Source organism: Schistocerca nitens, chromosome 7, assembly GCF_023898315.1.
Source record: "Schistocerca nitens isolate TAMUIC-IGC-003100 chromosome 7, iqSchNite1.1, whole genome shotgun sequence".
Taxonomy (NCBI): domain Eukaryota; kingdom Metazoa; phylum Arthropoda; class Insecta; order Orthoptera; family Acrididae; genus Schistocerca; species Schistocerca nitens.
Window position 1 is genome coordinate 343,676,213 of NC_064620.1, and position 13,576 is coordinate 343,689,788.

Here is a 13,576-nt window from a genome sequence, read left to right on the forward strand (position 1 = left end):
TTTTTATTGAGGCTCAGTAAGTAGCTTTTGGTACAATTTTATTAATAGTGAATGCTGTGTCTGGGTCAGATTGCTGAAATGCTCAGTGATGTTGGAATGGAAGAAATTGTAAGACTGCATAAATTCAATGCAATATATGGTATATGCAAGAATGATTCATATTTGGAACTGTATTAATTAAAGAAATTCAAAGAAAAGTAACAAATAAAGATAAATATTTCTTGTGGAAAAAACTTCCAACAAGGAATGGTATGTGCTTAAAATGCAAGTCATCAAACAATAAAAAACTGTATCTTTTATGCTTTCTATTTATGTCATTCAGCATTTACCGAAATTGATTTATCAGTGATGTATGTAAACCAGTGAGAAGAAAGAGAGAGATAGAACCTCAATTAATTTAAAGTACATGGTAATTTTTCATATATTTAAAGACATGTCTACGGTATATCACCAGTTATTAATCTTTTACACCAATGGAAAATTCATATTTAATGCCAGAAGTATGAAAAATTTGTATTTAAGTGAAGTGGCACTCCTTCTTCAGGCCACAAGTGATCCATCGGGACCATTGACTGCCGAGTCATCCTCAGTTGAGGATGCTGATAAGGAGGGGCGTGTGGTCAGCACACCGTTCTCCCAGTCATTATGATGATTTGCTTTGACCAGAGCCGCTACTATTCGGTCGAGTAGCTCCTCAATTGGCATGACGAGGCTGAGTGCAGCCCAAAAAATGGCAACAGTGCATGGCGGCTGGATGGTCACCCATCCAAGTGCTGGCTATGTCCGACAGCGCTTAACTTCGGTGATGTCATGTGAACCAGTGTATCCACTGCGGTAAGGCCGTTGCCGTATTTAAATAAAAAATTCATTTTTAGAAATTTTCTTTTATCCACACCTCATTTAAGTAAGATACTATGTTATTTGTCTCTCAAAGAAGTTGGCAACTTTAGTCATGGTTCCTGTATAACTGAAAAGGTTGAAAAAATATGTGAGGTAATTCCCTCAAACCCACAGACTGAGTGAAAACATTCATGTAAATGATGTATCCATCAGACTCTTGTGTCAGCTGGTTGTCTCACATGAGCTAACTACTCAAACATGGAGACTGAGTAAATAACAGTCATATAGCTGACATGTTTGTGAAGATTAGTTGTATTCACTCATTTGATTCTAATAAAAAAACCTACCGAACAAATAAAATAAAATAAAATAAAATAAAACAATTGACTGGCCAATATGTTATTAACAAATTGGGTTTACTGTTTACACAACATGGTTGCACACCACCACAACACATGCCATTTGGATCCTCTGAACACATATTTCTTGGACTGTGTAAGTGGAAAATATCCCTCCAAGGCATGCTTTAGTTCCACTCTTCCTGTGGGCTCATTTCTCATTTTTCACTAGTCCCAATCAAACTTCCCCCACCCCACCCCCACCCCCAACACATTCATTACCTTCATTTCATTGTTGTCCCCTCATGTTAGACTTACTCATATGTCTACAAGTTTATAATTTTCCCCCATACTTAGAGGCCTCCTTATAACTCTTTTCTATCCTGCACCTACCACCAAAAAATTTACCCACTTTTCTAGCATATGCAACACACCTGCACCCCTGCCTGTACTAGTGCAAGATCTTTCTGGTATTGCATTCTTACCCTAGCCCTTTGTTCCTCTGTCCTCCTTATTTCTTTGATCATCCCTTCATCTTGATAGTGTTGTTCATCTTGTCTATTCCACTTGATTTAGCCTATGGTCTTCTCAGACCCCAGTACAAGGACACATGGATGCTTGTATAGTCAAGAAGAATTCTAGTTTTGAAACTACCTGGCAGTTTAAACTGTGGCCTGATTCCGGAGTTGAAACTGGAACCTTTGCTTTTACAGGGCAACTGCTCTACCAACTTAGCTATCAGAGGACAATTCACAATCTTCTCCCACAGCCTTACTTCTGTCAGTGCTTCTATTCTATCTTCCAAATTTCATAGAAGTTCTCCTGGATACCTTGTGTGACTGTTATTCCTGGAAGAAAGAACACTGCAGAGAAATGGGTTACCCAGAGCCTAGGGGAATGTTTCCAGAATGAATTTTCACTCCACAGCAGAAAGTGCACTAAACTTCTTGGAAGTTAAAAACTAGGTTCTGATTGGGACTTAACACTGGATTCACCTTTGTGGGCAATTACTGTACCGACAGTGGTTCAGGTTTCAAGTCCCAACCTGAAAATAGTTTCACTCTACTGCAAAGTTCAGATTGGTGCACACTTCACTGTAGAGTGAAAATTCATTCTGGAATAATATTTCTTAGGAGAAATACTATGTTCCAGATTTTGTTTATATACCTGCTACCATTTAATTCTTAGTTAAGGGCTAGGATCTACTTTATTTCATTTCAATTTATATTCTGCTGCTTAGGAACTTAAAAGCTGTATTGTACCCTGCTATTGTTCAAAGTATTTATTGACTAGGGAGCTATGTCTTCTTATGTGTCCTCATATCAGGAATATGTAGCCTGGTTTTAAATCAGATTCTCCTGAGCACTAATTCAGAATTTTATCACTTTGCAACATTGCTGTCAACTTTTTACAGTAATATTTAAACCTCTCCTGAAAAGCCAAAGTGCATATACATCATATTTAAATGCCTTAAATGCTTATTTCACTATCAAGCTTTTCATCCCTTATGCATCAATGTCCTTATTCTGTCAGTGGCTATTCCTGAGCAATATTTAATAACTTACAACCATTAATTTCTTCTATAAATTCTACTTAACTAATGAACTGTAACTTTCCAGCTGTTTATTGGCAATTTGGTGCTTGATATTGAAATTACTGTTGATACAGTCTATGCTAAAATTATGTAACATAATAGCATTGCTAATAATATAATAATTTTTTGTTTTGTTCCCACAAAAAATACGTCGTCGTCTTTTTTGAGTAAGGGCTCCTATCATTAAGAACAGGAATGAAATTTGCTTTAGTAAGGAGTTAATTAAATATACCCTCAAATACTTGCTGTTTAGGGCTATTTAATTTTTTTTTTGAACTCCATTTAAATTTTCCACTATGTGACTCTTTAATGGTCAGAGAATTAAAGGAGGCTAAATTTTTTGCCTTTAATTTATAGCCCTAAAGACACATTCTACTATTTTGGCTTTCATTTCATTGTTCCTCTTTACCTGTCTTTCAGCAGATGAACTACTTTTATTGTATCTGTTAATTTATCCACAATGTTTTCAGTATTGTGGATATTCAAATATGAAATAGCATTTAAAGTGATGAAGCTTTGTCAAGTATCAATAAGTTTCTTTCCACTCAGCTTCACATTAGTAGCAACAATTAATTTGTAAAGTGATCAGTTTCAGAACATTACAGTTCACCACAACACATCACTTACTCCAACATTTACTAGTACATCTAAAATCATGATTGTATCCATGGCAGCCCATTGGGTTACCTCATGTTTTGTATTGGTGCTAAGGCAGTGGATACCACAACATTCTGAAGGTGCAGACACAAGCTGTCATTATTCAGGTAGTATGCAAGAGTGCCAGCAGTAAGGGCTCAGCCACCAGACTGCGACACAACCACACATAAGAAGACAGCTCCACCTCAGGGCCTGCACATGCCACTGATGGTCATTGCCAGCTGCAGAAACTGAGCAACAAACCAACTTCATATAACCATGGAGTGGAGCTGACTGACTCTCATTTTGCTATTGTATTTGTTTATAGTAACTTGAACTCCAATATCAGGATGAAATGTGTTTGTATCTTGGAGTTGGCCTAGCTTTTTACTCTGGACTTGTACAGTCTATCAGAACTGTATTCGCACTAAAATGTTTAGAGCTTTGTGCATGTTCTTATTTGCTTCTCAAAGTAAAACATATAGTGCAATGAGGGCTGCTGAACTTTTAATGCATGTTTCTTGCTGATCTGATGATGACATCCAGTGCATCCTTGGATGTGATGCTTCCAAGTTTGCTCCAGTAGAAGTTGGAAAGCCATTGACATCTGGTATTACAATAGCAGGAGCACACAGCCATGTTGGACAGAGCAGTGACTAGATTATTGGCAAAACTACAGCAACTGCTGGCCCTTCTGTCTCCCTTCTCTGCCTGTTGAGTCTGCAGAGGACTGGGGCCACGCAAAAAGCACTTGTGGCAACACTCCACCAACTTCCAGGTAATGTAAGATGCTACTGTTAAGGCTCTTTTTCACTTTTTAATTTAACCTTGCATGTATAACCTATATTAAATTTGGTTCCTCTCATCTGACAAAATGTGTAGCTTGTTATCATCTTATTATCACCAGTGTATGCATGTTGAAATGAAATGTCGTGTGACGAGGGCCTCCCGTCGGGTAGACCGGTCGCCTGGTGCAAGTCTTTCGATTTGACGCCACTTCGGCGACTTGCGCGTCGATGGGGATGATATGATGATGATTAGGACAACACAACACCCAGTCCCTGAGCGGAGAAAATCTCCGACCCAGCCGGGAATCGAACCCGGGCCCTTAGGACTGACAGTCTGTCGCGCTGACCACTCAGCTACCGAGGGCGGACTGTATGCATGTTATTTCCTTCAGGGTGGAGTATTATCAGTGCAGGAAACAACTTCATCAGTCATGTCATACTTGGCCTACAGATATGTAGGCTCTTAGTCAGAAATGCTGCTTTTTTACCTCTCAACATCAGGAGACTTATGCTGATACTATGGTCCAGAGTGCTATCATTATGTTTTAAGTTTCTTGTCCAGCAGGTCAGTTGGATTTCTGGGTGGATGTGGCCACTGCTGCCTTAGATGACAGCAAGCACACAAGGCAGCCACATCCTCAAAGGCAGAAGCTGTGGCAGTGCAACACACACATAAACCAGAAACTGCACCAACACATCCATAGTGGTCATTTCCCACAAGCTCCTTCCCTGATGTCCTGCTTATTTAATTTACCATGGCCAGCCTTACTGCCCCCAGATTTGTTCCTCCTGATATCACTTTTAGAAGAAAGGACACATTTTGGCAGTATGTCATGCACTGCCCACCTGTGCCTCTCTCTTGGACTCCAAACTGATAGACATTAATGTTGTCAACCCTGTGTGTGAAAACCATGTTACAGTTTCTAACAAGTTGTTTATCAATCACTGTATCAACAGGAATTCACTTCAGCTGCAGGTAGATATGGGTGTCACAGCATCTCTTAGTAATTCTCACACATATCTGTGCCACAGTGCATTGTCTTTGTCTCCTGTTACAAGTCATAATATAAAACAAAAACAATCACTTATTGACAAAATTATTTACTTAGATAGATAAAATATCTACTCACCAAGTGGTGGCACAAATCATACTTAAAAGACAGCTGTAATTGACAAGTTTTCTAAGCCAATGACTCCTTCTTCAGGCAACAGGAGGGAAGGGGAAGGAAAAGAGGTGTAGGAAAAGGACTGGAGAGGTCTAGGAAAAGGTGCAGATTTTGGGAAAGTCACCCAGAACTGTGGCTCAGGAGAGACTTACCATATGGGATGAGAAGGAAAGGCTCTCCTTCTCTCTTTTACGTGTGTGTTCTGCTGCCGCTTGGTGAGTAGATTTTTTTTATCTCTCTAATTAAATGAAGTCATAATATCAGCAACAAAAGACAAAAAATCCTGACTCTTAGACAATCTATGGAAGACATGCCATAGAAGTCAGTAGTCCATCCATTTACCTATGTTGTGGTGGACAGTAATTTTATGGAAAACTTATTTGGCTTGAATGTTTTTATGATGCTTGTGTTCATAGTTGCCAATTAGGTTAACCCAGTTAATGACCAAATGCCATACCACAAATGTGATGAACATTTTAACAGTTTGTCAGACTTTTTTTCACCTGAGTTTAGCAAGGCTAAGGATTTTACTGCTCATGTCATCCTTAAATCTTGGGCACAGCTTGGGTTTTCTTGGGCCAGACTGGTGCCACTGGCACTCCAAAATAAGCATAGGAGAAACTCGACATGTTGAGAGCTTTGGATGTGATTGATCGTGTTTTGTCCAGCCAGTGGACTACTTTCCTGGCAAACTTCATCTGTGTGGCAATTTTAAGGTGACATTTAATGCACAGGCTGTGATCAACACATATCCCATCCCACCTCCAGTGAACTGGTGATGAGACTGGTAGGGAGATAATATTTTTTGCACATGGATTTATCAGAGACATATCTGGAGCTCCAACTTGATGTAGAATCTCAGGAGTTACTTGTTGTCAACAGCCTGTATGGTCTCTACAGTTATAAATGTTTAGTTTTTGGGGTAACAAGAGCTCTAGCTATTTTTCAATGTTTTTAGAGGCAGCTCACACAACATACTCCCTGTTGTATCAACTATATTGGCAGTAATGTGGTCACTGAGAGTCATCTGTGGAACCTTTGGCTTCTGTTTTAAACTCTGCGGGATGCAGGTCTCAAGGCAATCTGAATAAGTTTCACTTTTTGCCAAACTTCTGCTGAATACCTCATACATGTCATCTCTATGTGGGGGATACAGACAATGAACAGCTGCATCACTGCCATTTATGCTCTACATTGAGCCACTAACATGAAGAAGCTCCATGCTTTTCTGGGTATAGTTGCATATTATCATAAACCCATCCCACAAGCAGCTACAACTGTGCATCCTTTCAATCGGTTACTGAAGAAGAGCGCACTATTCAATTTTGCAGCTGCTTGTGACCTGGCATTCATGACTTTGAAGGACCATCTTTATTCGGCCACTTGTTTCACCATGTTTCAGCCAGCTGACCAGTTTCTTTGGCTACTGATGTTTCTCACTTTTGGCTGTAGACTGCACTGGCCCATTGCAATCATGGCAGTTCGGAGCAGTTTATAGCATTCACCTCCAAGATGCTCAATATGGTGCACCAAAATTATTTCCAAATTGAGAAAGAGGACCCTACTATTATTTATGCAACCAAGAAGTTTCATGAGTTTTTATATGGTGTGAAATTTCATCATGTCATGCATCACAAGCTATTAATCTCTCTCTTCAGCCCTACTGCACATCTTCTGGATAAGACATCCCACAGACTACAACAATAGGGTCAGTTCCTCAGTCATTACCATTATGAGATGCACTTGATCCCAACAGCTCATCACTCCAATGTGGACAAACTCTATTGTCTGCCTATTGGTCCCTAACATGGCCTCTGCCAGGAGGAAATACTCCACTTTTGTTTTGATAAAGAAACTCAGAAGACTGTGGATGGCTTTCCTATTGCAACATTTCATATTGCTCTTGCTATCAGCAAGGATCCTGTTCTCTGGCAGGTGCAGCAACATGTTCAGTGAGAACAGCCTGACTGACTTGCACCCCTGATGTCAGACACCATCTATAATTATTTTGTGTTGCACCACAGATCAACTATCATCACTTGCAGAACTTGTTGATAATGGAACACTTCCTGCGTGGGTGGTCATTCTCCCTTCTCTCTGATGGGATGTCCTTTGGTTCTTGCACTGGGTGCATCAGTGATGAAGATACTTCCTTGCTGCTACATCTACTGACCGGGTGCCAGCCAGAAAATTGAGCATTTAATTGCTGTGTGTCCAAAGTGCAGAGAATACCAGGCTGTCTCCGTGCCATTGTTATTACCATGTCAGCACCCACACAGCTCTGCGGTTGCTTCCATGGATACTTTGTGAGTACCTTCTTGAGCACAGTTTGGTTCCTCATCATTGACGCTTATACCACTTCCCATACACTGTAATTGGTGCTCTATGAAGACAGACTCTACTGTGCATGCTACCACCTAGATCTTCTCCCCTTGAACACCTTCCTCACACCCTGGTGATGGATAAGGGGCCACAGTTCACCTCCCATATCTTTCATGACTTTTGTTTGTGTCATGGCATCCACGACATCAGAGAACCCCCATTACACCCATGGTCCAATGTGGAGGTGGAATGCCTTGTACAGACCTTCAGGCAGGATGCTGATGAAGAAGTACATCAGGGATGCCCCGAGAGAAGTAGTGCTTACTCAATTTCTAAGTTCTTAAAGATCCACTCCTTTTGAGGATAAGAGCCCAGCAGAGTTGCTGCACAGATGCCAGACATGCAGAATGCTACACCTCCTGTTGCCGGCTCTTCACCCACTTGAAGCACCTCAGTCATTGCAATACAGTCCACCCCTGGTACCTGAGTAGTCAGTGCGACGGACTGTCACTCCTAAGGGTCCAGGTTCCATTCCTGGCTGGGTTGGAGATTTTCTCTGCTCAGGGACTGGGTGTTGTGTTGTCCTAATCATCATCATTTCATCCCCATCACCACGCAAGTTGCCGAAGTGGCGTCAAATCGAAAGACTTGCACCAGGCGAGCAGTCTACCTGACAGGAGGCCCTCATCACATGCCGTTATATTATTGCAATACACTCCTGTTACCAACATCTGGACATATATAATGGGCGTTCAAAAAGAAATAAGCCGGAGGCATAATTACAGAAACCAGTACCTGTATGTTAGAAGTATTGACCCTGGCTGTTGAGACACTTGTCCCACTGTGACACAAGGGGATGAACGGTTGTCTCATAAAATTCCCAGGGCCGCAATGTTAACCAGTTCCTCTAGTACAGCTGGATGTCATCGTCCGAGGTGAATTGTTTGTTTTAAGGGAACCAAAAATGGCATTATCACAGGGAGAGAAATATAGACTGTATGGAGGGTGGCTGAGATCCTCCCATTTGAATTTCTGCAGGAGTGCCATGGCTGTATGGGCTACATGAGACTTTGCACTGTCGTAGAGCAGAATGACCCCACGAGTGAGATTGCCTAGTCATTTTGATTTGATTGTTTGGTGAAGGGTGGCTAAGGTTTGCAAGTAATGTTGGGCAATAACTGTTGCAGAAAGTGAATCACAAGGGAGCCATTTTTGGTACCCTTAAAAAGGCTCTGAGGGGCAAATGATTCACCTTGGATGACGATGTCTGTGGGTGGGTAACTAGCCTCCACTGTCCCTGCATACGCCTCCCATGCTTGCCCACATTTTGAAACCATGTTTTCCATCCTTGCCGCCACTTCTCCAGGTGCATCTTCTTTCCCTAATCCAGCATCCTGCACTAAGCTTGTCCTTGCCTGTTGCCCTTCTCATCTGTTGTCTTTTCAGCCTCTCCCTCCTCCCCACCTCCCCTGCCCCTTCCCATAGGATCATCAGGAGCTAGTGGTAGACAAGATCCTTAAGTGGGCAGAGCTGAGAGGTGAAGTTCAAGAATTGCTCCTACAAGGTCCTGTTCCAACACCTGAGGAGCCAGATGTCCACATGACACCCATTTCAGTGTTAGCATCCTAGGTGGCTGGTATCACACTGTATGGCAGTTTCCTGCAGTGTACTCATCATTACCAAGAACGCTACCAGCCCTATGTTCCAATGACAGCAGACAGGGAGCTGCTGCCCATGCCATGGGTGGTAGTCTCCAATGCTCAGGAGGCCACGTATGTTGCTTTCTTACATACCACACAGTAGCCTTCGGTGTGGCAGAGGGGTGCTGGGGTTGCACCAACTCATGGTGCCCAGCCTCCTGCCCAAAGGGAGAGGACTGTGGTTACCCAACATGTTAGCAGTTGTTTTGTACCAGCAACACTGACATGGCTGGCACAACAATTCAAAAGGTACAGAAACAAATCATCATGATTCACCTCCCTTGCCTCAGTGCCAGGAGGCACAGGGCCGGCCACCACATGGCGGCCACATGGCACACATCAGAAGACAGCCACCAGCAGCCAGGGTCACTTCAAGATACTGATAACAAACTAGCTTCACATAACCCCACACTGGAGTGGACTCTCTCACATTTTGCTGTTTTACTTGCCCATAGTAACTTCACTCTCATGATGAATTGCCTTTTTATGTTGGACTCAACCTGGCTTTGTACTCTGAGTGTGTATGGGCTATCAGAACTGTGTTTATCTAAAATAATTTAGAACTTCATGCATGATTTATTTGTGTCTGGAATTACAACAGCATGAGCAGAACTTCAGTTTGAATACTATGATAGTGTGTTTGGCTAAGCTACCAAAGAAAATAAAGGTCACATGTATTTGTATTTTGAGTAGACATAAACAGATTACAGAATATACTTTGAAACCTGTATGTACTGTGAGATACTGAGAGAACTGTATATGCACCAACCAGTCTTTTTCAATATTTAAGGTAAGCAGGCACATTCCAGTGGTGAAATTCCACATTTTTATGGATCCATCACGAGCTCCTGTTAGCAAAAGTTGCCAATCAGGACTGTATGTGGCTGCAGTTATTTGTACTGTATGAATCTCTCCAAATTTTAGATAATGGTGGGCATTTTGTATTAACAGGAGTCTCTTCCCAATCCACGGGTCCCAAACCATAATACTTGAATCTTGACCAACTGTAATCAGCTGAAATAGAATGAAATAAATTTTGTAATTCAGCATAATTTTTTCCTTTTTAAGATTTCAGTAACATAAAAATATGCTATTAGTTATTACAAGACATGTGAAAAGTACAAGCATTCAGTGTATAAAAGAAACACAAAACAATACATAGTTGAAAGAAAAAGGAGCTAACAGTGCAACAAAGCTTTCAAATTTGTGTTATTTTAAGAAGATGTGCAAGTCAGTGGTTGTCTTAGACAGCAAAGGTATTGTGAATTTAAAGTTGATGCAAGTACATAGAGATGAAGCATGGAGAGAGAAAAGGTCAGCTGAGGATGGTGATAGGAATACAGGAATACCCAGAGAGTACTCATCCAAATGTAGACAAAAGTAATTGTTTGATCAATGAAGTTATGGAATGGCAATCTCCCACACCAATGGTCACACCTTATCACAGGAACAAGCTATGACTATATGTTGTCTCACATTTCTCGTTATTCTAAGTATACTAGTACTTTTTTCCAATCCTTTCCTCCCTTCTGCCCAACATCAGAAGCTGTTAATTTTACACATTAAGAAAGTAGATGGACTGAAATGACATACAAAATTGTTGCAGTGAGGATAATTGTTTAAACAGAAAAAGGAAATCAATCATTACATTCAGTTACCCAAGACTTAAGTTGAGGCATTTTAAAACGTTAAGTGCTCTGAGGGACTGTGGTTTTAGGTGTGGCACAATGAGATATTTTTATCAAAAATGAGGCCCACAAACCTCACTAAAAATGTTAAACTCAGAATAGAGTTTCTCATTGTCAATGCAAGTGGACTATCCATGTTTGCTGAATGATGTAAGTCTCTGGGCACCATTTGCTGCTAGCAACTTGAGTTCTTTGCTTGCAGATCAGTCTTTTAGTCTCCTTAATGTCAGTTGCTACTGATGTGTTGCTGTTGCTGGTTTGGAGGATGAACAAAATATAGTAAAATTCTCCACCAATGAAGAGCATAGTTACAGTTCCTCTAACATAGAAGTTATTTTGATATTAGTGAAAAAGAGGAAGGTGACAACACGCTTCCTAGTGAAATGTCATTCTCAAGCTCAAACTGCTTTCATACACAAGTTCTCTAACACAGCAGAAATATGAGCACAATATAAAGGACCACATAAATATAGGTAGCTTTCCCCATACACCCCAATGATGAAGACTCCAAATGGTGTAAGAGGCCTTTATTGGGACTATATAGAAAATCCCACTGTGGCGTCAATAGGTCATATCGACCATGAATAACGTAATCTTTGGGACTCAGATCACTCATCAGAGCCACCATGTTAATTCAGTCTGTTCTTGTACCTTGTACTGTGTGTATGTGTATGATCATTGTCGAAATATATGTATGTGCAGATATAAATGGGGACAGTTTATTCCATGTACCGCTACTTGTATCCTGTTCCCATACTGGTGACCCTGACGTGATCTGAACACACAACCTTCTGATAGAGAACTCCTTGCGTACTACAAGGCCATCAAACACTTCCACCCTGACATGGAGGGTCGCTCGTTCTTCATCCTCATGGATCACAAACACCTCACAGATGCTTTCTGCAACCTCCCCCCCCCCCCCCCCCCCCTCGGGGACCAAGCCCTCGGCGTTTCCGCCACTGTGATCTAGTCTCCCAATTCACAACCATCGTTTGCTACATAAAAGGCAGGGGCAACATCACCACAAATTTTTTCTCATGATCAATACTATTTCATGCATCATTGACTTATCCAACCTGGGCACCCTACAAGCCTCCAACAAGGAATCTCAAGCTATCTTCATGGACCCTCAAACGTCCCTTGTGTTTACCAAAGCTAAATTACCCGGCGTTGTGGACGAGGTGTGGTGTGACTCTTCTACCGGTATCTTATGCCTGTTACTCCCACCCTCCCTGCACTGGCAGGCCTTCGATGCTCTGCATAACCTCACTCATCCTTGCGCCCACGCCACTACATGGCTCTGAGCATGTCGTTTGGAAAAATATAAAACGGAACTCTCAGACCTGGGCATGCAGCTGCATCTGTTGCCAACACAACAAAATCGGCTGCCACACCACCCCACCACTGGGAAAGTTTGACATCCCCCCAGGTTTATATCGTAAGGTACATATCGATCTTATCAGTCCTCTTCCATCACCAGAGGGCCACAGATACAGTCTATCCACGATTGACCACATGTCCCGCTGAGTAGAGGCAATTCCCTTACCTAACATCACTGCCAAGACCAAGGCCAATGGTTTTATCTCCTCATGGATTGCTAGGTATGGTTGTCAGACCACCATCATCACCAACCAGGGTTGGCAGTTTGAGTCTTCCCTGTTCACCAGTTTATGTAACATCTGCGGCATAAAGGAAATTCATACCACAGCCTACCACACACAAAGCAACAGGTTAGTAGAATGGTGGCACCGCACTCTAAAAATGGCCCTCAGGTGCCATGACTGCCTCTGATCTGAATCACTTCCACCGGTACTGAGCAGCCTCCATTCAACTTTCAAGCCCGACTTACAGGGAACTGTCTCAGAATTCATTTCCAGGGAGAACCCCATACTACCAGGGGAACTCATTCAGCCTTAGGTACCCGAAGATTTCCCTCCCTCCACAGATTTCATAAGTCACATGCACACTCACTTCAAACATGCACACCTGCACTCACCTATCTGCCACTCCCCACTGGACACTGTAACGGAACATATTAAAGGCTTTACTTTCCCGAAGTATGCGATACCCTCCAAATTCAACCAGTTTAATGAGTAGTTATGATTATAGAAAAGTTATTGTGTATGTTAACAATGATTGCACAACATGTCTCCATAAACAGTCAACCCATTAAATTATACTGAATAACTGACCCACACAAAAGTTTATATCACTTGATCACTGATACAGAAAATGTCATCATGAAAAACACTAAGTTTATCTTAAATAATTAATATGAAGTACGAAAAATAGTGGCCAACTTAGGTATTTTGGATCTCCTTAAATAAAAATCACCCAGTGAAACCTATTTGTTCACTAGGAGCGTTTTCACTCAGTATTCACGTAATCAATCCTATTTTAGACGAAAACCAATGTAATTCTTAATAATTCATGTTACTTACTTATTTATGCAAATTAGAGAAGTCAATTGACAAACTTCTAAAAAACAGCCTTTTTGTAACAAA

General features: G+C 41.5%; 1 protein-coding gene across 1 annotated transcript in view; it reads right to left on the reverse strand.

Moving 5' to 3' along the window:
- The window catches only part of LOC126195609 (WD repeat-containing protein on Y chromosome-like), a 455,713-nt gene that overhangs the window by 260,746 nt on the left and 181,391 nt on the right, over positions 1-13,576 (reverse strand). The window contains exon 8 of the mRNA XM_049934234.1: positions 10,154-10,398. Within this exon, the coding sequence (XP_049790191.1) occupies positions 10,154-10,398 (245 nt within the window). The remainder of the gene's footprint in view (positions 1-10,153; positions 10,399-13,576) is intronic.